The sequence below is a fragment of the Eurosta solidaginis genome, chromosome 3 (assembly GCF_040869045.1).
Source record: "Eurosta solidaginis isolate ZX-2024a chromosome 3, ASM4086904v1, whole genome shotgun sequence".
In the NCBI taxonomy this organism is placed as follows: domain Eukaryota; kingdom Metazoa; phylum Arthropoda; class Insecta; order Diptera; family Tephritidae; genus Eurosta; species Eurosta solidaginis.
In genome coordinates, this window is record NC_090321.1 from 1721771 (window position 1) to 1745346 (window position 23576).

Sequence of the window (23576 nt, forward strand, 5' to 3'; positions counted from 1 at the left end):
TTTTAAAATTTTCACGTATACCCTGTCCGACTCAAAATTGTCCGCTAAAAACTTTGGCGATAACATTTTTTTGAAAAAAAAAATATTTTTTGGGTTTTGAGGAGTGTTTTGGTTAAAAAATTTATTTTTTCCCCATTTTTTTCTAAGCGTTTCTTCAGAAACGTACAAAAGTGTTGCCGATGAAAACGAATTTGTCTCATAGTTCCTATCCCACTTAAAATTATGCGATAAAAACGTTGGCATTCAGTTTAAAAAAAAATTTTTTTTTTCGTTTTTGGAACTTCTTTTGGTCGAAATCGATTTTTTTCATTTTCTAGGCTCCAAATCATTTTTTATGTATATGTTTCCGTTAGACCCACCAATAAGTATACCAAAATGATCAGGGGACGAGCTAAGTTGATTTAGCCATGTCCGTCTCTCCGTTCGTCCGTCCGTCCGTCTGTCCGTTTGTTTGAACGCAAACTAGTCACTCAATTTTTGCGATATCTTGATGAAATTTGGTAAGCAGGCATATTTTGATGAGGGATTCGACATTTGTCGCAATCGACCGGATCGGACCACTATAGCATATACCTCCCATACAATCGATTGTTCAATAAGAGGGTTTTCGCCATTTCTGCCCCATTTCTGCCTCGTTTTAACAGCTAGCAACATCAAATTTTACCACAAGCTTACGTATTGGGCATAGATGGTTGTCTGAAAAAATCGTCAAGATATAAGTCAAAAAACTAAAATTTGCAGGCTCAAAAATTATTTTTTTGGGTATGCTTAGTGGAACTTTTTTTCCTGAGCCCAAAACCTATCGAAAATTCGATGACGCGATATAGGTTAATAAATCGACCCAGCTTAGTACATATATCTTCAACTTAAATATGTGATGAGAATCATTTTAAAGAGGTATATAAGCCGCACTGAGTCTCCGGGCGAAAACATGAGGGTTCGCAACCCTGACTTGGAGTAACTATAGAACAATTGTTTACGAAAAGAGATTCATCTGGGGTAGCCCTTCTTAAGAAAGAGTTACAAAATTTTTTGCAGAGGTACAAATGCAAAATGCTTGCAAATGCGTATTTCGTATTTTATGTATGGATCTCTCCATATCAACTGAACTTATTGAAGCATTTTGCATCACCGATTTAGCTTATCCTTTTAGTCAATCGGGATATAGATTTTTGAAAAAGTCATGTGCGACTTGGGTCAGTTTATTTGAATTCACTGTTCTTTATTAATTTTCTGAAAAACTATGCAAATTATCTTAATTTATTATATATCTTTTCTTGTAATGTTTTAATAACTTGGTGTAATCGATAATGCAAAAGTCGATGGTATCTTTTATGGCATTGCAAGCGCCTATTCTTTTTTAATAACTTTTGAACGGTTACAAAAAGTAAAATTTCGCAATCGGATTCGTATAACTGGCAGTGATGCACATCTGTTGATTCCCCTCTTGACCAAATTGGGAAAATTTTCGACATAAACAATAAACGGCCTAGACAGTCTTAAATGAGTAGAAAATATAGTAACGCGCAGAACGCTGCCGCCGCGCCGATATTTATTACATTCGTCGGCGGCGTACAAAAACGACCAATATCGGCGGCGTTTATGGGCGACGTATTTTCTAGCATAAACCTAAAACAAATTTTAGAAATTCAATGCCATAATTTTAAAAAAATAAATATACTAAAAAATAGCTGAATTCTATTCGGTAAACTAAAGAAACCGAATTAAACAAAATTTTTATTAAAAACAAAACAAAAATTACAAATCATATAAACGAAATTTAGCACCACGAAGGATTAAAACATTCAACTTTGAACATAGAAATAAGAAAAAATTTGCTACATTCTTCAACTTTAAAAATGAATTTCACGCGTCAACTGTCAGAAATGAGTGCCAGTGAACTTAATGAAGCCATTGATGATACCAACTTCCCGCAGGCACACGCACTTTCACGTGGGCGCAACAATAGCATATGCTCGTCAAGCTCCGCTTCGGGTATAACTCCCCTGAAGGATCGTACACACTCGCACACAGATGAAGTGTCAACAACCAACACGGATACAACAGCTCTTACAACAAGCGTTAATGCCAAAGTGCTAACAAATGATGCTGTGATTACTTCACCATCACCCGTCAGCTTTGTTCGCCCTAAATTGATGTTGAAAACGAATGGTATTATACCAGAGTCGGAGGCTGAAGCCCCGATGACACCGAAAACTCCTCGTACATCAACAACACCAGGTATGTGTAGGTCCAACACCGATAAGCACTTGAATCTGATAACTAGCACTTCAAACTTAAAGTTCCGGTATACTTATGGTATATTTAAATTTTAGGTAGGGTTAGGTTACCGAGGTCCCAGAATTCAGTTACTTCAGAAATGAGAGTGCCAAAGAACTTGTTTCAACTGGATGGCGTAAACAACCTAAGATTAACCCATGGCGGAACCAGTAACAGGTGACTGTCGGAAATCAGCTGATTGGTAATTTACTAATATGATTTGACACTTCAACTTCCGGCGCAATACAATTTTGACATTAGTCAATCGATTCACAAAAACAAAGTACATGAAATTTTTATTTATGTTTGTAGGTATGTTACCGCGCAGCCACCTTGTATGGTTCCGCCATGGCTCAACCTATGGAAAACTATTAAATAAGTAAACAATTATTTTATCGCCAATTTCTTCACTTTACAAAACTTGACTTTGTCATGGTCTAATTCCATTCAAAACTCTTCTATCTTAAGACAGACACGAAATTCAATTTCATTATAGAGATTAAATTCCCGGATTCTAAGTCGCAAAAATCCCGCGGTTACTGGACTTTAATACCGCAATTGTTGAAAATAGCATATTGATATTATTATTTTAATTGGAATGGATTAGAAAAATAAATCATCATGTTAACGTCAAAGTGGGTGCAATACTGGATATACCGATTTCAACATCGATACTTTTACAGCTCAAACTTAAATTCTTTTTTAAACTTGGGACTATCGGCATGCGCGCTATCTCCATTACAAAATGAGTGAAGTATTGCAAGTTTTAGTAACTTATACTGGATTTTCAATAGACAGAGTATCATCAATGTCGAAAGGTTGATAGCCCAGATAAGTCGCCAGTCTTTTTGGAAACCATTTCTGAGCTTCGACTTCAAAATGTTTGAAAACCACTGGATTATACCAAATATTGAAAAAAAATTTACGTACATATACGCATCGGTATCAGGTGGTTCAGATATGTTTACGTGTCTAAGGGCCAGATTATGTATGACGCCGTGACATTTTGCATCCCAATCCTTGGCATTCACATCCACCACTATATAATACCACTCACTGAGGTGAATGTCACTCACTGAGGTGAATGAATCCTCTCATATCATAAGAACTCTGGCTCAAACGAGACAATTTATCTCGTTGCGTTATATATAGATATGCCCCTTAGGGCCGGTTTTTTAGTACTTGGTTAAGCTAAGCTTAGATGATTTGTAGAGAAATATATATCTTATTCTGGATTTGGTATCAAAAATAATTCTCCAACCACTATCCAGCCCTTGAGTAATTTTGTAAAATTTTTAGTTCTCGAGTTGATATCCAACGTCTTTCTAAAAATATTCTCCAACCTTTGAGAGAAATGTTTAGTTCTCAAATTAATAACCAGCACATTTTTCTAGTTGATACCTTACATTATATATCGGATTGAGGAAGAATTGAAAAAAAAAGTCTTCAAGTTGGTACTACCAAAGCCAACATCTGTGTATTGTGAGAAATATACACCTGGTTGGCAGAAGTAATGCAGTCTTATAAATAAGAAATACATTTTTCACGTTTTATTTCATTTTTTTTAAAATACCGTAGTATTGAAATCCAACATTTGAGTCCAATTGGAGAACCACACTAATGTACAAGTTGGGAACTATCTTTTTTCCACTTAAGTTACAGCATTTTTAGCTTTTTAAAAACGTTATTCTTCTCAAGTTGAGCTACTGTTTCGAAACAACTTTTGAGATTTTAGAAGTATGCTTAGTTATCAACTTGAGCTCTAATGGTATTCAAACCCAAATGCTTTTTGGGTTTGTTCGACGCCATTGCGAACAAACGCAAATAACTGATATGTTTACTGCAGTTTAATTAAAGTAGACTGAAAAATTACAGAATAAGTTTAAGCGAAGTTTAACTGACAAACTGAGTTGAACTTGTACTGAAAAAACCGGCCTTAATAAAACAACGTGCTTATTGCTGTATTTGTTTTTTTTTTATACATTTCCTTTAATTTTGCTACTCGCTCTTGCCTAATATTGTCTCGGTATTGAGGCCAATAAGGTAACTCTATTCGAAAGAAATTCTTCCATAATTGACAAAAAAATTGATGTAATTTGACAGCTTTAGAATAGCATTTTCTTTTGGACTATGTCGGTGTGTAAACTTTATTCCAAAAAAAAATAAAAAATATACAATTTGTCTGTTAAAAAACGGAGCCAGTTTGTATTTCGTCAGGTTTTTTTTTTTTTTTTTGTTTTTCTGACAAAAGAGATTTTTCTGTTTATTTTGAAAATTTTATGGACAAATATCAACTTTTTTCGAAAATAAATGAACCAAGAACGCGCGCAATAATTCAGGTCACCATTATTATCAATTTATCTGTTAAAAAATTATTTCTGTTCGGTGTGTTTTGTTTTTAAAGTAGAACAAAAATTATAACCTGATAAATTGATAAGCACGCCTACATGAATAGCCCAATTACAAATAATCAATTTCGACTTAATTATAACAAAATAAACTATATAATGTCATATATACGTACATATGTAGGTATTGATAAGCAAAAATCAAATTAATTATCGACTTCTAGCGGAATAAATAATGCTTGGGTTTCACTAGGTCAATTTTTACCAAAAAACTTGGTCATATCAATGAAATGCTTTTTCCATCCGTTTTGTCTTCAAAGTGAGATTTAAGTGATCAATAAGTGAAAACGGCAATTGCCCAAAGGTTTGGCAAATTTGACATTAAAATTTCATTTGCCAACATGTCGACAATTTATTTTCGTTTACCATCAATCAATAATGGCACAGCGTGTGAATAACGGGAAATATTAAAACGGGCTGTAAAATATATGAGTACAAAAATTTAGCTTGGGTTTTGACAACTTGCTTTATCGACTTCGAGTCAGGTATGTGACATAATGGAAACGTATTTGATACCAAATGACCAGCGGGTCACTTTAAGGAAATTTTTGATGTCAGTTATTTTGAACTAATGAAAACCAAAGATTTTTGAAGAATAAAGATGTTGCATGCGAGTAGGTCACTTCCACCCCACCACAAACTTTAACACAAGTTTTAACATAATTTAAACACACAAAATACACTGATTGGAGTTTTAGAAAGTAAAAATTTAAATTCTGAACAGATTAGCTGAATAATTATTTATACATAATTGTTAAATTACAAATACAGACAGTGGTAGTTTAACACATTCTGCTGTAGTGGAGTGATGAATGTGACTTACTAGAGTTTTGTGAAGCTTGCTTCACACTATTTTTCGTTCATGCAACATCTCTACTTTAAAATTGTCTCTATGAAAACCAAGCATAATGATAAATTGGCCGCAGAATGAAGTGTGCTGTAATTCGGTACAATATTATTGGTAACAAATTCTCTTGGCACGCGGTTAGAAATTTGAGCCTAAATTTTAAGCCATTCATTGGTTTAAGCAATTTTTGGAACTTTTTTGTACTGAATTGGAAACCTCCGAATTTACAACTATGTTCTTTAATTTCCTTCAGTTTCAACTTAAAACATTTTTGAGCAATAAGTTTAAAATTGTTTCAAAACAAAACCAAAAAAGTGTCAGAAATCTAAAAATAGGAACTTGTATACACGTCTGGTTTTAAAGCAGACCACAAGAGACTAAACATGCTGCTGAAAATTTTCAAATAAAAAATTGTATATGTGAAAAGTGCTGCATGTCTGGATTCTTTTTCGAAACATTTTATTATAAATATAAGTTACATATATAAAGTTGTCTGACAAAGGTGGGTGGAGTAGCAGATCCCTGGCACGATGGTTCGAAACCACGCCACCGCTCAGTAGATTTTTCTGTTTTTTTTTAACATCTATCGTTTGAAATTGAAGTTCAGCTCTCTGCGATCATTTTCAGGAAGACCGTGAAACCAAGTTTGGCTCGGTCATATACATACATATTGTAACAAATTTTGGAGAATATTCCGATTATTTTACACCTTCTGCAAACGTTCGAATCGCTAAATTGTCGAATAAATAACTCCAATATTCAGTAATGCAAAATGGTCTTTATTAGACTACTTTGACAGTACTTCACAATAACACTGATACTTAACAACTAATTGCGTGTTTAAACCAAACTGATTACTGACTATTCAGCTTGCGCTGCTTTTATACTCTCCGTTGCTTCATTCGCATATTTCTACTAAAGTCTAGACGTTTCGTCTTCTAGAACTGCTGTATCTCCTGCTTGGTAATTGAGCTACATATATGCGTGTGTATGTGTGAGTAATAACTTCGGCTGATGACCACATGTATGTGTGTGAAATATCTCTTCGTTGCCTTGTATGTATGTGTATAAATGATGACTGATGTATTCATGTATACAAGTGTGGCTTGCTTCATTTTTTTGTTGTTGTGAGATTATTTACTAACAGCCTAGTGATGTCAACATTCGCCACAATATGTATATAGGACAAAAAAATTTCAGATTTAGGCTCGAACTTTTCGTATATCATTTCCAATGTATCGATACCTACTTGTATTCATTAGTACCGTTTCATCCCTAACTTCTTAAACAAGTCGGTCGAGGTTTAAAGCAGATGGCAATGTGTAAACGTTTGATATAACCTGCAGACCTTCCTTGTGCCGAACAAGCTATTCAACTACATAAGTCTGCGTTTCGTGAAGACCCTAACCAGAATAGTGGATATCAACTTTATGAAATGCCCACACCGAATTGAGAGAGAAATGATGACCCACGAATACAATGGTGACCCATACCCTCCGGTTCGGTCGTATTGTTTTATTTTATCGTCTACCTTATTAAGTAATAATCACAAGTTGAGCAATAATTGTTTGATTATCTTAATTGATACTTATAAAATCTCTTCAGTTATTTACTTAATATAATATTAAATGTTGCTTATATTTTTACTATTCCTTAAAGCTTAAATTAAGTCAGATGCTAATTTATATTGTTTTTTGTAAAATTGTTTTTTTAATCGGCTCATGCATCTCAATTTAATTGATAAGTGTTAAAATCCATCCGTGCTTGACTAAACCAGCTTTAAAATAAGCTGGAATGAGATACGGAAGAAAGATAAGAATTAGTTTGTTTCCATGGAGATTGATAGAATGACTAAAAAAAATTAGGTCGTACTAACACCTCTAAATCTATGAAACAAAGATGCCGCTGACAGTGTACACACTAAGGCATCGAATCCCAAAGATCTTTTCCAATCCCGGGATCCCGGTATTTTTCGGGATCACCAAGAAGCTGTTAACTTTGATTGTGGTTAAAAAATAGTTACGTAATGTATACAAATATGAGTAGTTTACCAAAAAACATTTATTTCAGTCCTATGTTTTAAAGCAAATTTCATAAACAAATATAAAATTTGGGTAATAGTTTGCAACAGGGCTCGACTGCTAATAAGTGTCAAAAAATTCGGGAGAGCTGTCAAACGACGCGTCTTGATCTCAATACTAATAATTTGATGGCGGAAAAAAACATTTTGAGTTGGTCAAAAGATATTAAAAGAACCGTAAAATGAGGCCGAGTCCCTCCGAATACTACCCTGTCCGGTCCAATGGTGTGAGATCAATATAAAATCCGTGCAAAATCCCGTTGAGTTCAAATTTTTTTCTTGTGTACAACAACATTACAAAAACCACTTAATAATTTCCAACTTCAACTGCAGATATCTCCGGACATAACTAAAATTTTTCTTTTCCGTCCTCGGATTATTGTTTTCGAACGAAGCATTCGTTGGACACCCCTCCCGATATTTTTGGCCGCTTATAGGGTTGTAAATTGTTACCAAAATTTTTTTCGTTTCAAAACAGAAATAAATACTTCGTCTTGTACACTTTAACGCATATGTTCCATATGAAACTTCAGCCAATTCAAAATACATCTTTATTCTAAAAAAATATCCTTAAACTATTAGATTGAAGGTTCGATCCGAGCTCAAGGCCAGAACAATAATTTTTTTTTTTCTAATGATAATTATTGTTATTTTTTAATTTTTCTAAATTTGAAAAATTGTATTTTGTTTTTGGAATAGTAAGTAGAAAATTGTTCAGACAACCTGCCATAGCTGCGCAGATAGATCCATTTCGAAGGGTGCTAAGCCTTCATCATCAGTACGCTTTAAGCATGCTGCGCTAACCATTTAGCTATACAGCGGTGGTTTGTTTGACTGGCAAATTTGCTACTTCTATTCCTTTTTACTCAGTTGAGCAGAGCTCACAGAGTATATTAAGTTTGATTGGATAACGGTTGGTTGTACATATATAAAGGAATCGAGATAGATATAGACTTCCATATACCAAAATAATCAGGATCGAAAAAAAATTTGATTGAGCCATGTCCGTCCGTCCGTCCGTCCGCCCGTCCGTTAACACGATAACTTGAGTAAATTTTGAGGTATCTTGATGAAATTTGGTATGTAGGTTCCTGAGCGCTCATCTCAGATCGCTATTTAAAATGAACGATATCGGACTATAACCACGCCCACTTTTTCGATATCGAAAATTTCGAAAAACCGAAAAAGTGCGATAATTCATTACAAAAGACAGATAAAGCGACGAAACTTGGTAGGCGAGTTGATCTTATGACGCAGAATAGAAAATTAGTAAAATTTTGGACAATGGGCGTGGCACCGCCCACTTTTAAAAGAAGGTAATTTAAAAATTTTGCAAGCAGTAATTTGGCAGTCGTTGAAGATATCATGATGAAATTTGGCAGGAATGTTACTGCTATTAGTGTATGTACGCTTAATAAAAATTAGCAAAATCGGAGAAGGACCACGCCCACTTTTAAAAAAAATTGTTTTTTAAAGTAAAATTTTAACAAAAAATTTAATATCTTTACAGTATATAAGTAAATTATGTCAACATTCAACGCCAGTAATGACATGGTGCAACAAAATACAAAAATAAAAGAAAATTTCAAAATGGGCGTGGCTCCGCCCTTTTTCATTTAATTTCTCTAGGATACTTTTAACGCCATAAGTCGAACAAAAATTAACCAATCCTTTTGAAATTTGGTAGGGGCATAGACTTTATGACGTTAACTGTTTTCTGTGACAATGGGTGAAATCGGTTGATGCGACGCCCAGTTTTTATACACAGTCGTCCGTCTGTCCTTCTGCATGGCCGTTAACACGATAACTTGAGCAAAAATCGACATATCTTTAATGAACTTAGTTCACGTGCTTACTTGAACTCACTTTATCTCGGTATGAAAAATGAACGAAATCCGACTATGACCACGCCCACTTTTTCGATATCGAAAATTACGAAAAATTTTAAAAATGCCATAATTCTATACCAAATACGAAAAATGGGATGAAACATGGTAAGGTAATTGGATTGTTTTATTGACGCGAAATATAACTTTAGAAAAAACTTTATAAAATGGTTGTGACACCTACCATATTAAGTAGAAGAAAATGAAAAAGTTCTGCAGGGCGAAATAAAATACCCTTAAAATCTTGGCAGGTACTACATATATAAATAAATTAGCGGTATCCAACAGATGATGTTCTGGGTCACCCTGGTCCACATTTTGGTCGATATCTGGAAAACTCCTTCACATATACAACTACCACCACTCCCTTTCAAAACTCTCATTAATACCTTTAATTTGATACCCATATCGTACAAACTCATTCTAGAGTCACCCCTGGTCCACCTTTGTGGCGATATCTCGAAAAGGCGTCCACCTATAGAACTAAGCCCCACGCCCTTTTAAAATACTCATTAACACCTTTCATTTGATACCCATATCGTACAAACATATTCTAAAGTCACCCCTGGTCCACCTTTATGGCGATATCTCGAAAAGGCGAACACCTATAGAACGAAGGCCCACTGCCTTTTAAAAATACTCATTAACACCTTTCATTTGATACCCATATTGCACAAAAGCATTCTAGGGTCACACCATCTCCACCGTTATGGCGATATCTCGAAACGGCGTCCACCTATGGAACTAAGGATTACTCCCTTTTAAAATACTCATTAACACCTTTCTTTTGATACCCATATTGTACAAACAAATTCTAGGGTCACCCCTGGTCCACCTTTATGGCGATATCTCGAAAATGTGACCACCTATACAACAACCAACACTCCCTTTTAAAACCCTCATTAATACCATTAATTTGATACCCATATCGTACAAACACATTCTAGAGTCACCCCTGGTCCACCTTTATGGCGATATTTCGAAACGGCGTCCACCTATAGAACTAAGGCCCACTCCCTTTAAAATACTCATTAACACCTTTCGTTTGATGCCCGTATTGTACAAACAAATTCTAGGGTCACCCCTGGTCCACCTTTATGGCGATATCTCGAAACGGCGTCCACCTATGGAACTAAGGATTACTCCCTTTTAAAATACTCATTAACACCTTTCTTTTGATACCCATATTGTACAAACAAATTCTAGGGTCATCTCTGGTCCACCTTTATGGCGATATCTCGAAACGGCGTCCACCTATGGAACTAAGGATTACTCCCTTTTAAAATACTCATTAACACCTTTCATTTGATACCCATATCGTACCAACGCATTCTAGAGTCACCCCTGGTCCACCTTTATGGCGATATCTCGAAAAGGCGACCACCTATACAACAACCACCACTCCCTTTTAAAACCCTCATTAATACATTTAATTTGATACCCATATCGTACAAACACATTCTAGAGTCACCCCTGGTCCACCTTTATGGCGATATTTCGAAACGGCATCCATATATAGAATTAGGGCCCACTCCCTTTTAAAATACTCATTAACACCATTCGTTTGATACCCATATTGTACAAACAAATTCTAGGGTCACCCCTGGTCCACCTTTGTGGCGATATCTCGAAACGGCGTCCACCTATGGAACTAAGGATTACTCCCTTTTAAAATACTCATTAACACCTTTCTTTTGATACCCATATTGTACAAACAAATTCTAGGGTCACCCCTGGTCCACCTTTATGGCGATATCTCGAAACGGCGTCCACCTATGGAACTAAGGATTACTCCCTATTAAAATACTCATTAAAACCTTTCATTTGATACCCATATCGTACAAACGCATTCTAGAGTCAACCCTGATCCACATTTATGGCTGTATCACTAAATGGCGTCCACCTATAAAACTATGGCCCACTCCCTCATAAAATACTCTTTAATGCCTTTCATTTGATACACATGTCATATAAACACATTCCAGGGTTTCCCTCGGTTCATTTTCCTACATGGTTATTTTCCCTTATGTTGTCACCATAGCTCTCAACTGAGTATGTAATGTTCGGTTACACCCGAACTTAACCTTCCTTACTTGTTACCAACTATATTTATTCAGTGTTGCGCCCTCTGGTGCAAATCACTGATAATGCTGGATTTTTGTTTATTGTCAATTACTTTGTTTGACATTCCCAAGTGCTCATGGTTTATTAACAATTGCTTTTTTTTATCGGCCTATTGATAAATGATTCAAGTTTCGATTCGAGCTCAAGGCCAGAACAATAACAATTCTTAAACTATTAGATCATCTAATGTACCATGTGAAAGGCTATATCTTAACTTGTTAGGTATATAATCGAAGGTACATCTTTCAGACTCAACACTAGTAGGGGAAATTGTAAATATACTCGATTTCTAAATTGGTGTATATTTAGTGATCCATCGAATAGAAAAATATCTGTTTCCTTTGAAATCAGATCATTGAGAAGGCTATTCTTTACCAGGAAGAGAGGATTTCCTGTGGATTTAAATTGATGCGTACAAAAATAAAAACAGGGACACCATTCACCAATTAAAGCTATTTAAATTTGCAATATGAGATCCCGAAGAAATCCCAAGTCCCGGGATTTTAATATATTGTAACGAATTTGCTGCAAATCCTCTTATATGCAATCCTCTGCTAAGTTCTAATCACTAAACTGTTGAATAAATAACTCCAATATTGAATGATAGAAAAATGGCCTTTATTAAAAGCCAAATTAAACTTCCTTAACCCTAACGCCATAGTCGTAACCATACCCATATCCATAACCATCTCAATGTGATCGATTAATGGTGCCTTAACCTAAAAATTGTGAAAATTTCATAAAAATGAAGAAAACGCAAAAAATTACAAACATATTCGACAAAAAATAAGTCTCTTAGTCATAACGTATCCAAAACAATGAAGAAAATCTTCAAAAAGTTATAAAATTCACCAACTCAAATATTTTTAGGTTATGGATATGGCTAGGAACCAACAACTAATTGATTGGCTATGGCGTTAGCGTTATGGTATGGCACCATTAATCGATTACATTCCTTTCCATAAGGTAGGTTCGATCAGCAGATTTATTTGGTTATGGCTTTATGGTTATAAGTCACCATTAATTCGCTCTTAAAGTACTTCACAATAACACTTATACTTTGCTACTCGCTGGCTTAATAACCAAACTGATTAATAACTCAAATGAAACTCTACTATTGGCCGCCAGATCGCGTGCTTAAGCAAACTGATTGATAGCTCAACTCAAACTGAATTACTTCTTACTCGCTTGCCCCGCTTTTATAGTTTACGCTGCATACTTCTAGGCTCTTCGATTTCCAGAACTTACTAGTTGTTTCGGCTACAAAATCGCCAGCCACAACTACGTGCACAAATTATTGCCCTCTCTTGTGACCACTGACATAAGATATATGCATGTGTTTGTGCATTGCCGCTCCGCTGCTCGTATACGTACATATGTGTAGACGCAATTATTTATTCGTTTATGTAGATACATAAAGATTGAATTATTGATGTGAATGTTTGTAGTTTACAGTCTCTCGCGCGCACATAGGCGTATAAGTAAATGCATCTGTGTGTGACATCTCTCTGGGCTGCCTTATATATGTGTATACTTGATTTGATTATTAGCGTAAATACTGCTTGGCATGGCCTTAGCATCGCCTTAGTGATGGGATAACTTAGTGATGGTAATATCCGTGACACTGCCCTCCACCTAAGTCTGATCGTCCCGATCAGACAAATCTCTCGATCTAAACGTTGCCAGCCTTTCCAAATGGACCACTTTCATTTTGGTTCGTGGTTTACCGATGGTTTGTATGCGGTACACTACATCATTGATCCGTTTTACAACTTTGTATGGGCCTTCCCAATTACACTGCAATTTCGGGGACAAACCTTTTTTACGTTGTGGGTTGTATAACAGCACCAAATCTCCTTCCTGAAAACCTTCTGAATTAATTGCTTTATCGTATCTGGCTTTCATCTTGTCACTCATAATCTTTGTTCTTTGCCTTATCAGATCATGTATTTCTCTTAGCTCTTCTTCCAAATCACTAGTGGATTTCCTGACATTTCTCTCCGCATTGGCATCTATCCCAAACTTCAAATCAGCTGGCAGTCTAATACTATGTACAAACACACACCAAATTGCCAATTTATAAGATTTGGGCAATTTGTAATGCAATTTATCATATAATAAATTGTAATAATAAATTGCCAATATATAAAAAATTGCGTAATAAATTATTTCAAACTGCAAATGCAACCTTGTAAAGTGTGTTTATTGAGTATATTAAACGTCAGTTACGCATGGCTCAACTATATGGTTGGCTAATCTTATCAGCTCATTTTATTTTTTTCATTTCACTGGAGTTTGGATTGCCAAAAGAAGATGGCAAACTCAAAATAAAACCAAAACATTGAACACATTTTCTTACAACACACAATAATTTCAAATTTTTATGTTTTCATTCCATTCCATTCGCCTAATATCAACACGCACATTTTGACAGTCTGAACAAAGGTATGTTGTAACTGTAGAGAAGAGCCAACCAGCTATCAAATTACTATTGAGTAAGCTAAACTGAGTTGTATGAACACCACTCAATTTAAATCGAAATTGCCTCAATTTATTTTTCTGTTTGAACATAGTATAAGGTCTTTGCCAAAAATTACTTTTGCAGGGGTTTGGCCCGTTGTCTCATGCACTGCTGATCGGTAAGCCATCAAGAATAATGGAATGCGGGTATCCCATTCTTTATGGTACTTGTCTACTACTTTCCTTAAGTGCTCGTCCAATATTCTATTGAATCGTTCTACCATACCATCGGATTGAGGATACAATGCAGTTGTCCGTGTTTTTCGAATGCCCAATGACTTACACATTTCCTGGAACACAGCTGATTCGAAATTCCTGCCTTGGTCAGAATGTAACTCCATTGGTACACCATACCTTGCAACCCATTCGTTTTTAACCACTTCTGCTACTGTTTCTGCTTCTTGGTTTGGGATTGGGTATACCTCTGGCCATTTACTGAAATAATCCATAACCACCAGTACGTATTTGTTTCCGCGGTTACTAGTAGGAAATGGACCTGCGACATCCATGGCGATCCTTTCAAATGGCGCACCTGAGTTATATTGCTTCATCTGGCCATGACTTCGTGTTCTGGGCCCTTTCGCTCTGCTGCAAACCTCGCAGTTCGCAATCCACTCAGTGACCGACTGACGGCAACCAACCCAATAGAATCTCTGTTTAATCTTCTCGAGCGTCTTCGTGATTCCAAGATGACCTCCGCTTGGACCATTATGCAGCTCGCTGAGCACGTCAGGAATCCTCTTTCTGGGAACAACTATCAGTTTATTCTTGTATTTACCATCCTCACTCTCCCATAGTCGATGAAGGCAACCGGATATCAATTCTAAACTGTTCCACTGTGCCCAATATGACTTCGCAATGGGACTCTCTGCTGACATCTCTTCTCTGTTTGGTCTTTCATTTCGTTCGAGCCCTTGTATAACACGTGACAGATCTGCATCTTCTAGCTGGCACTTTCTTAGCTGTTCCTTGTACCATTCATCTGTACATGTTATATTCATTAGCCGGACATCTATAATGTCTTCTTTAGCCTCGGCTTTTGAACAGTGCTTGCATTCCAAACTACATGGTCTTCGTGACATTGCATCTGCATTTTCCATGGGTACTACCTTTTCGATGCTCAATGGAAAAGTCGTAGCTTTGTAGTCGCTCGATCCACCGTGCCAATTGTCCTTCCGGATTACGGAACTGCAGAAGCCATTTCAACGCTGCGCGATCTGTCCTGACACGGAATCGCTGGCCGTAGAGGTATTTGTGAAAATGTTTAATGCAGTCTACCAATGCCAACAGCTCTCTCCGCGTAACACAGTAGTTCCTCTCTGGTTTTCCAATCGAACGCTGTAATATGCAACTACCTTCTCCTGTCCATCGACCAGTTGTGATAAAACGCCTCCTATAGCATATCCACTCGCATCTGTATCCAGAATAAATTTTGCTCCTGGAATCGGATATGCTAACATTGGGGCAGTGCACAAACGCTCCTTAAATGTTTGGAAAGCCACTTCTTGCTCCTTCTTCCATTCAAAAGCTTTGTTTTTTCTTGTAAGCTCATGGAGGCTATGGGCTACGCTGGAAAAATTTGGTACAAATCGGCGGTAATATGTGCATAGCCCAAGAAAACTTCTCAGTTCATGTAGGTTCTGTGGTCTTGGCCAATCCTTTACAGCCTCTATTTTTTCGTTCGCAGTGCAGATGCCCTCTGTCGTTACCTTGTGACCCAAATAATTGACTTCCTTTTTAAACAGCGCCCACTTTTTGGGACTTAACTTCAGACCAGCGCCAGCTATTCTCTGGAAAACTTCCTCCAAGTTCTTAAGATGTTCATCAAAGTTCTTGCCCAATACGATGATGTCGTCCAGGTACACCAAGCGTGTTTTCCAATGTAGTCCTTTCAGTACCTGGTCCATGAGTCTCTCAAAAGTAGCTGGTGCATTACAAAGTCCAAAAGGCATCACTGTAAATTGCCAAAGACCATCACCGACACTGAAGGCTGTTTTCTCTTTATCTTCCTCCTTCACCTCCACTTGCCAGTAGCCGCTTTTCAAGTCCAGCGTGGAAAACCATTTCGTACCAGATAGCGAGTCCAGAGTGTCGTCAATTCTTGGCAATGGGTAGCTATCCTTTTTCGTTACGTCATTCAACTTCCGGTAGTCCACGCAAAACCTCATTTTTCCATCCTTCTTTTTTACAAGTACTACCGGTGAGCTCCATGGACTAGCTGATGGTTCGATGACGCCGCTGTCGCTCATTTCTTGAATGATTTGACTCACAACTTCCCGCTTCGCCAGTGGAACACTACGTGGAGCTTGACGGATCGGCCTCGCATCTCCAGTGTCAATTTGGTGTTTCAGAACGTTGGTGCGGCCTGGTTTAGAATCATCCTGGTCAAATATGTTCGCGTACTTTAGGAGCAGTTATTTTGCCTTACTCTGATAGGGGTCCTCTAGCCCATGCGTCCATGCCGTGATATCATTTGAAAGATCAGTATTACTAGATGAAACGTATTCCTGGAGCTGTTCACAGTTAATAACTACTTCGGCCTCTTGGCATCTTCCCAAAATAGCTCCTTTGGTCAAATTGAATGGTGACTTGAACTCATTGAGTACTCTTACTGGAATACGTCCATCTTGTTTTGTCATAGCCAGGGTTTTTCCTACAAGTATGTTCAGTGCTGATTTATTTGCTGCTTCGACAACCCACAATTTGTTTGTCCCACAATCTCCATCTACCTTTGCCCAGATGACTGCTTCTGATTTTGGTGGTATTTGCTGACTCTCTTCCACCAGCACTCGTTTACTGCTGTAGCCTCTCTCGTAGCCGAAATTAAGTGGCACATCCATGTTCTTATATCGCATCGTCTTGCTTTGCATATCGATCTTGATGCCTTGGTTGATTAAGAAGTCCACTCCAATTATGATTTCATCAACAATACCTGCCACTATAAAATTGTGAAGTACCGTGACGTTCCCAATTGCTACTTCACATTCTACTTCTCCAATTACCTGGGTGTCCTCTCCCGTGGCTGTACGTAATCTTGCTCCAAGCAATGGTCTTATCTTCTTGTTGACTAAATCCGCTCGAATGATGGAATGAGATGCACCCGTATCTACAGTCAGTAACCGTTCCTTTCCGTCCACATGTCCTCCAACAGTAAGATTGCTTGACCTTCTTCCAATTTGCGAGATAGAGATTATGGGGCATTCAATTGAGGGAGCCAGCTGTCGCCCCTTGCGGCTGACTCGCTTTAGTTTAACGATTGAGTGGATTTTGAGATTTGCTCGTCTCCTTCAGCTCTGCGTTTACGGCCACCCACATTGTTGGAACTATTGGAATTGCTACTGCAATGACGTGCAATGTGACCTGGGTTACCGCACTTGAAACATTTCATAACTCCGGCATTTTTCTGTTGTGATCCCTTCAGAGCTTCCAAAATTGTATCTACCCACTCCGGCCTTTCTACTTCCACACGATGAGCTTTGTATGCTGGTTTACTCAATAATGACGCCATTTCCTGGGTCAATGCATGGGATACCGTTTCAGCAAATGTTAGTTTTGGATTCGCATATGTAGCCCGCTTCGTTTCCACATCTCGTATGCCATTTATGAAGCTCTGGACTTTTACCCTTTCAGTGTATTCCACGGGTGCGTCCGCATTTGCAAGATGAGCCAATCTTTCAATATCTGAAGCAAACTCCTGCAATGTCTCATTTGCTTTTTGGTAGCGGTTTTGCAACTCAATTTGGAATATCTGTTTCCTATGCTCGCTTCCATAACGTCGTTCTACAGCAGCCATCGATGTTTCATAACTGTTCCGTTCGTACTCTGGAATCGTCTGTAAGATTTCCGCTGCAGGCCCTTTCAATGCCACGAACAGTGCAGCAACTTTATCTTCCGCATTCCAGTTGTACACTGCTGCGGTCTTCTCAAACTGTAGCTTAAAGACCTGGAAAGGAACAGAACCGTCAAAGGATGGTGTTTTTACCTTTGGATTACTCGCTGAAACTGCTGTACGATTTAATTGTAACTGCTCCATACGACCCTTCAAATCATCGACTTCTGCCTGAAATTGAGCGATTTTTGCATCCTGCGCTTCAAGCTTTGATGTTACCCTTGCTTCCTGTGCTTCTAACTGTGAAGACATTTGTGCCACCTGCAATGATAAGCGCTCCTCTTGTTCTTCCATTTTTGATGTTATACGGGTTTCCTGCGATTCCAGTTGTGAAGAAATTTGTGTCGACATTTCTGAAATACGTGTTTCTTGTGCTTCAATCTTCGATGTTATTCGTGTCTCTTGGGATTCCATCTGTGATGACATATACGTTTTCTGTTCTTCTAGTTGAGATGCCAGTTGAGATGTTATATCTGTCTTTTGCGATTCCAGTTGAGAAGCCACTGTCGATGTTTGAGCAGATATTGCAGCCAAAATCATGTTCAAGTCTGTGCTGGTAACCGTCTGCGATGTTTCGTTTTTCTCTTCAATTTTTGTTGTCTCCTCGCCATCAAGGTGAAAGACATACTCTTCCACATCAATTCCTTCTGCTTCCATTGCCTCTCGTAGCCGTGCCTGAAGTTCGAGTTTAACGCCGCTTGTATTCAATCCACGGCTCTCCAACTCCTTCTTCAGTTGCTGGATCTTTAATTCACTGAACTTTGCCATATCCTTGTTGTCTTCTGGAATTTATTCAACAATTCCTCTTCTGACACCAATTGTAACGAATTTGCTGCAAATCCTCTTATATGCAATCCTCTGCTAAGTTCGAATCACTAAACTGTTGAATAAATAACTCCAATATTGAATGATAGAAAAATGGCCTTTATTAAAGTACTTCACAATAACACTTATACTTTGCTACTCGCTGGCTTAATAACCAAACTGATTAATAACTCAAATTAAACTCTACTATTGGCCGCCAGATCGCGTGCTTAAGCAAACGGATTGATAGCTCAACTCAAACTGAATTACTTCTTACTCGCTTGCCCCGCTTTTATAGTTTACGCTGCATACTTCTAGGCTCTTCGATTTCCAGAACTTACTAGTTGTTTCGGCTACAAAATCGCCAGCCACAACTACGTGCACAAATTATTGCCCTCTCTTGTGACCACTGACATAAGATATATGCATGTGTTTGTGCATTGCCGCTCCGCTGCTCGTATACGTACATATGTGTAGACGCAATTATTTATTCGCTTATGTAGATACATAAAGATTGAATTATTGATGTGAATGTTTGTAGTTTACAGTCTCTCGCGCGCACATAGGCGTATAAGTAAATGCATCTGTGTGTGACATCTCTCTGGGCTGCCTTATATATGTGTATACTTGATTTGATTATTAACGTAAATACTGCTTGGCATGGCCTTAGCATCGCCTTAGTGATGGGATAACTTAGTGATGGTAATATCCGTGACAATATGTAGTCCCGGGATTTCGGGATGAAAAAATGGCTCGGGAGTCCCAGAAGTTCGAGAACGGTGTACATTTAGTTTTTAATCAATCTAGATCGAATTTTGGTATGCAGTTTATTGTTATGCGGCCCGCAAAGTGTATTAATTTTAAGCATTTCTTTTATTGCTATGCGCTCTCTTAACAATATTTCCAATACATTTTACTTATGTTCGTTATACTTAACCGACTTCTTTTGCAGGCCATGAAAATTGTACATTCCATCATGACCTCGAACTGGACCACAAACCACCAACACGTGAAGCACTCTTGCCCGAATTGTCACGCTCATATCGTCTCTTATTAAGTGGACTTGGTGAGAATCCTGATCGTCAGGGCTTGCTAAAAACACCCGAACGTGCTGCAAAGGCTATGCTGTTCTTTACGAAGGGTTACGATCAAAATTTGGAAGGTAAGTGCACGAAAATAACTCAGATGCGTTTTTATTATTATTTCATTTTTATATGAGCTTATTGTAAGAAATATGTCAAAGAGGAGGGAAGGGAGTTAAAAAGTTGTCGAATTAGGCAGAAATACACAAAGAGCAGGAGAAATCAGACTCGTTTGTTTTTTTTTTGTGTAGCCTTGATTCCGAAAATATTTACACCTATCAGGATGTTGAGAGATAGTCCAATGTTGATATGCATCTGAAGCCATGCTCGTGCACCTAAATTTCCAACGGAACCAGATTTATTTTATTTTATTTATTTTACTGCTCTAATTTAGTTGTTTCTTCCACCTTTTATCTCTTCTGTCCACTAGTTTATTGCAGATTTCAAAAACATTTCATTTTTATGCAACAGTAACATTTTTCTATTATTCAAATTAAGAATTTTATATTAGAAAGTTTTGCTTGGTCAAATAAGTTTTCAACTTGAAAGAAATGACTCGGCTGCCAATTTTTATTCCACTGGGAATGTCTGAGATATGTTCTTGTCAACAAAAAATTTAAGTTGCGACCTTTCTATTGAGATAGAAGTGGAAAAACACAATTTCTTGAGCGTTTTTTACTTCCTTTATATTAGGTCGGTTGAATGTTTGTCCGCTTTTCATACAAATCATGCAATCGATTTTTAAGTAACTTCTCATTGAGCTACAAACGTGAAACTTTACACATAGTTTAGAACACTGTGACAATACAACAAAAGGAAAAAAATATTTTAGGTGGCGCACGGATCGAAATAATTAGATAAGAATTTGAAAATTTGAAACCGGGTTTTAAGTAACTTCTCGATGAGCTAGAGGCTAAAAGTTTAGAGTTTAATTCAGAGGTCGATGACAACCGATGACACAATACAAAAAGATTCGCTAGGGGGCGCACGGGATGAGATATTTAGAAAATCGTACGAAACGGAGGGAATTTTGTGATTGATTTTTATGTAAGTTCTGATTGAACTACAAGCGTGAAACGTCACAGATAGGATAAGACGCCGAGAAAATTTAAGAAACGGAGAAAAAAATTCCGTTAGGTGGCGCAGGGATCGAAATATTTAGATAAGAATTTGGAAATTTGGTGTTTTAAGATCGATTTTAAAGTAACTTCTCATTGAGCTACAAGCATGAAACCTCAGAGACACGTTAAGACACCGTAACAAAGGAACAAAAGGAGAAAAAAATTCCGTTAAGTGGCGCACGTATCGAAAAAATTAGATAATAATTTGAAAATTTGAAACCGGGTTTTAAGTAACTTCTCGATGAGCTAGAGGCTAAAAATTTAGAGTTTAATTCAGAGGTCGATGACAACCGATGACACAATACAAAAAGTTTTGCTATGGGGCGCGCGGACTGAGATATTTAGAAAAATCAAACGGAACGGAGGGAATTTTGGGATTGATTTTTATGTAAGTTCTCATTAAGCTACATGCGTAAAACTTAACAGATAGGTTAAGACACCGAGAAAATGTAAGAAAAGGACAAAATAAAAATAAAATAAAAAAATTTTAAGCACTTCCTATATATAAATGGACAAAAATCAGCGAAAAATGTCTCCTTATATAAACACATATTCTTGCTAAACTTTGATTTTTAAATTTTGACATAAAAATTGCAAACATATTTATGAGAAGTAAAAATATAAAGGTGGAGCACAATTTATTGACTAATAATATCTCCTTTCCTACCAACTTTCCAATCCAAGTAATATGCGCTCCACTTTTATATTTTTAATTCTCATAAATATTTTTGCAATTTCTAAGTCAAATTTTAAAAATCAAAGAATATGTCTATATATAAGGAGACATTTTTGTCCATTTATATAAAGGAAGTGCTTAAAATTTTTTTATTTTATTTTTATTTATGATGTGGATACCGAGTTCTAGATGGAAAGAGAATGTGCTGCTTATATAAGAACTCTCTTACAGAAGCTGTCAATCAAGTTTTTTTATGAATGTTATGAATGACAAGGCTACTTAATTAGCTTCTAAGGTAACAACAAATGCCTGTTCAGAATTGTTATCCCAAATAATTAGGTAAGTATAACTAACACACTTTCATACAGTCATATTATTTCCTAGCTTTACCATTAATACCATCCTAAGGCTATAGGCATGGGAAATTTGATCGGGACCTCCCTGCCTACTATGACGTCATGATTTTTATTCAGCATTATTTAAACATTTTCTGTTTAACACAACAGCATTAGCTGAGTCATTCATGATTTTAGAGTGTACAGTGAATTACTCCTGGGTTTCGGTAGAAGCAGCGAAAGACATTTTATTTGCTAATCTCATCTTATTCCTCAGAATATGTTAAAATTATTGACATTAATATCTGGTTACGTGTTTATGCAATTATTCGCAATTTGCATGTTTCTCTACCAACTCAGCTGGGCAGGCTGCAGCTTAACTTGACTCATCCATGTGAAACTGGTTGATGAGATGTCAAATCGCAACAAAATTGTTACGTATAAATAAAACCGAGATATTTATACGTAGATGAGTGGTGCACGAAAACGCGAAGTCATTGCCAAAGAACCTGCATTTTTAATAAACTTACCGCTTTGTCCTTTCAAGAATATAAAAATAGGTCTAAATGGAAATGAAAGTTGATTTCGCAAGACTTATTTTGTTTTGTTGATTTTCCGACAGGGTGGATCCCTTGTCAAATTTGGTTTTGATACAAACCGGTTTCGGCGTTGTGCCATGATCAGTGTCGATTTTCGTTCTCGGAGAAAAGTATACATCATTTCGAAAGACCCTTAACGTATGATTGACATCTTTGGAGCTCAATTGCTCTTCTGGGGGCGGAGAATAAATTTAGCCATTTCCGTCTTTCCCTCTGTGAGTACGATAAAAATGTAAGGCGCGATAACCTCCGAAGAGATTTCAGACCGAGCTCCTCTTCCAATCTGCATCGTGCTCCTTTTAATTTTTCCTAAAAATTGGCGGAACGGGACATACTTGTGTTATGCCGACTCCTAACGACATCTGTAAGCAGATGAGTTTTCACTGAGACCTATTCATGGCAGAAATATACTCGGAGCGCTTGCCAAACACTGCCGAGGGGCGACCCCGCTTAGAAACATTTTCTTCTAATTGAAAAACCTTGTTTCTAAAATTTTGATGTTGCTTTGCCCGGGGCGTGAACTCAGGATCTTCGGTGTGGTAGGCGGAACACGCTACCACCACACAACGGCGGCCGCCACTGAGCACGATAACTTAAGTAAATTTTGAGATATCTTATTAAAACTTTGGTTCCTTGACACTCATCTCCCATCGCAATATGATTTGAGAGAAATCGGACGATAACCACGCCCACGCCCATACATATAAAAATTTGGGAAAAACCAAAAACGTGATTGTTCAGTAAATAATGTAGTAACAACAACTAAATATCATGAGTATATTGAAATACTAAGCTTAAATTTAATTTTTTTCATATTTTCAAATATGGGCGTGGCACCGCACTCATATGTTAAAATCAACTTTTTTTAAAGGGCCACGCTCACTTTGATATATTAAAGAGTTATAAGGGACCTTACACCAATGCA

At 37.1% G+C, this 23576-nt stretch overlaps 1 protein-coding gene across 8 annotated transcripts in view; it reads left to right on the forward strand.

Moving 5' to 3' along the window:
* The window catches only part of Pu (GTP cyclohydrolase punch), a 93808-nt gene that overhangs the window by 39125 nt on the left and 31107 nt on the right, over positions 1 to 23576 (forward strand). For 4 of the 8 annotated variants that reach the window (XM_067770256.1, XM_067770253.1, XM_067770255.1 and 1 more), the window contains exons 2-3: positions 1785 to 2241; positions 19791 to 20000. In XM_067770256.1, coding sequence (XP_067626357.1) covers positions 1860 to 2241; positions 19791 to 20000 — 592 coding nt within the window. In that variant the 5' untranslated portion in view covers positions 1785 to 1859. Of the gene's footprint in view, positions 1 to 1645; positions 2242 to 19790; positions 20001 to 23576 lie in introns of all 8 variants that reach the window. The other 4 variants (XM_067770249.1, XM_067770251.1, XM_067770250.1 and 1 more) reach the window with 3 other exon arrangements.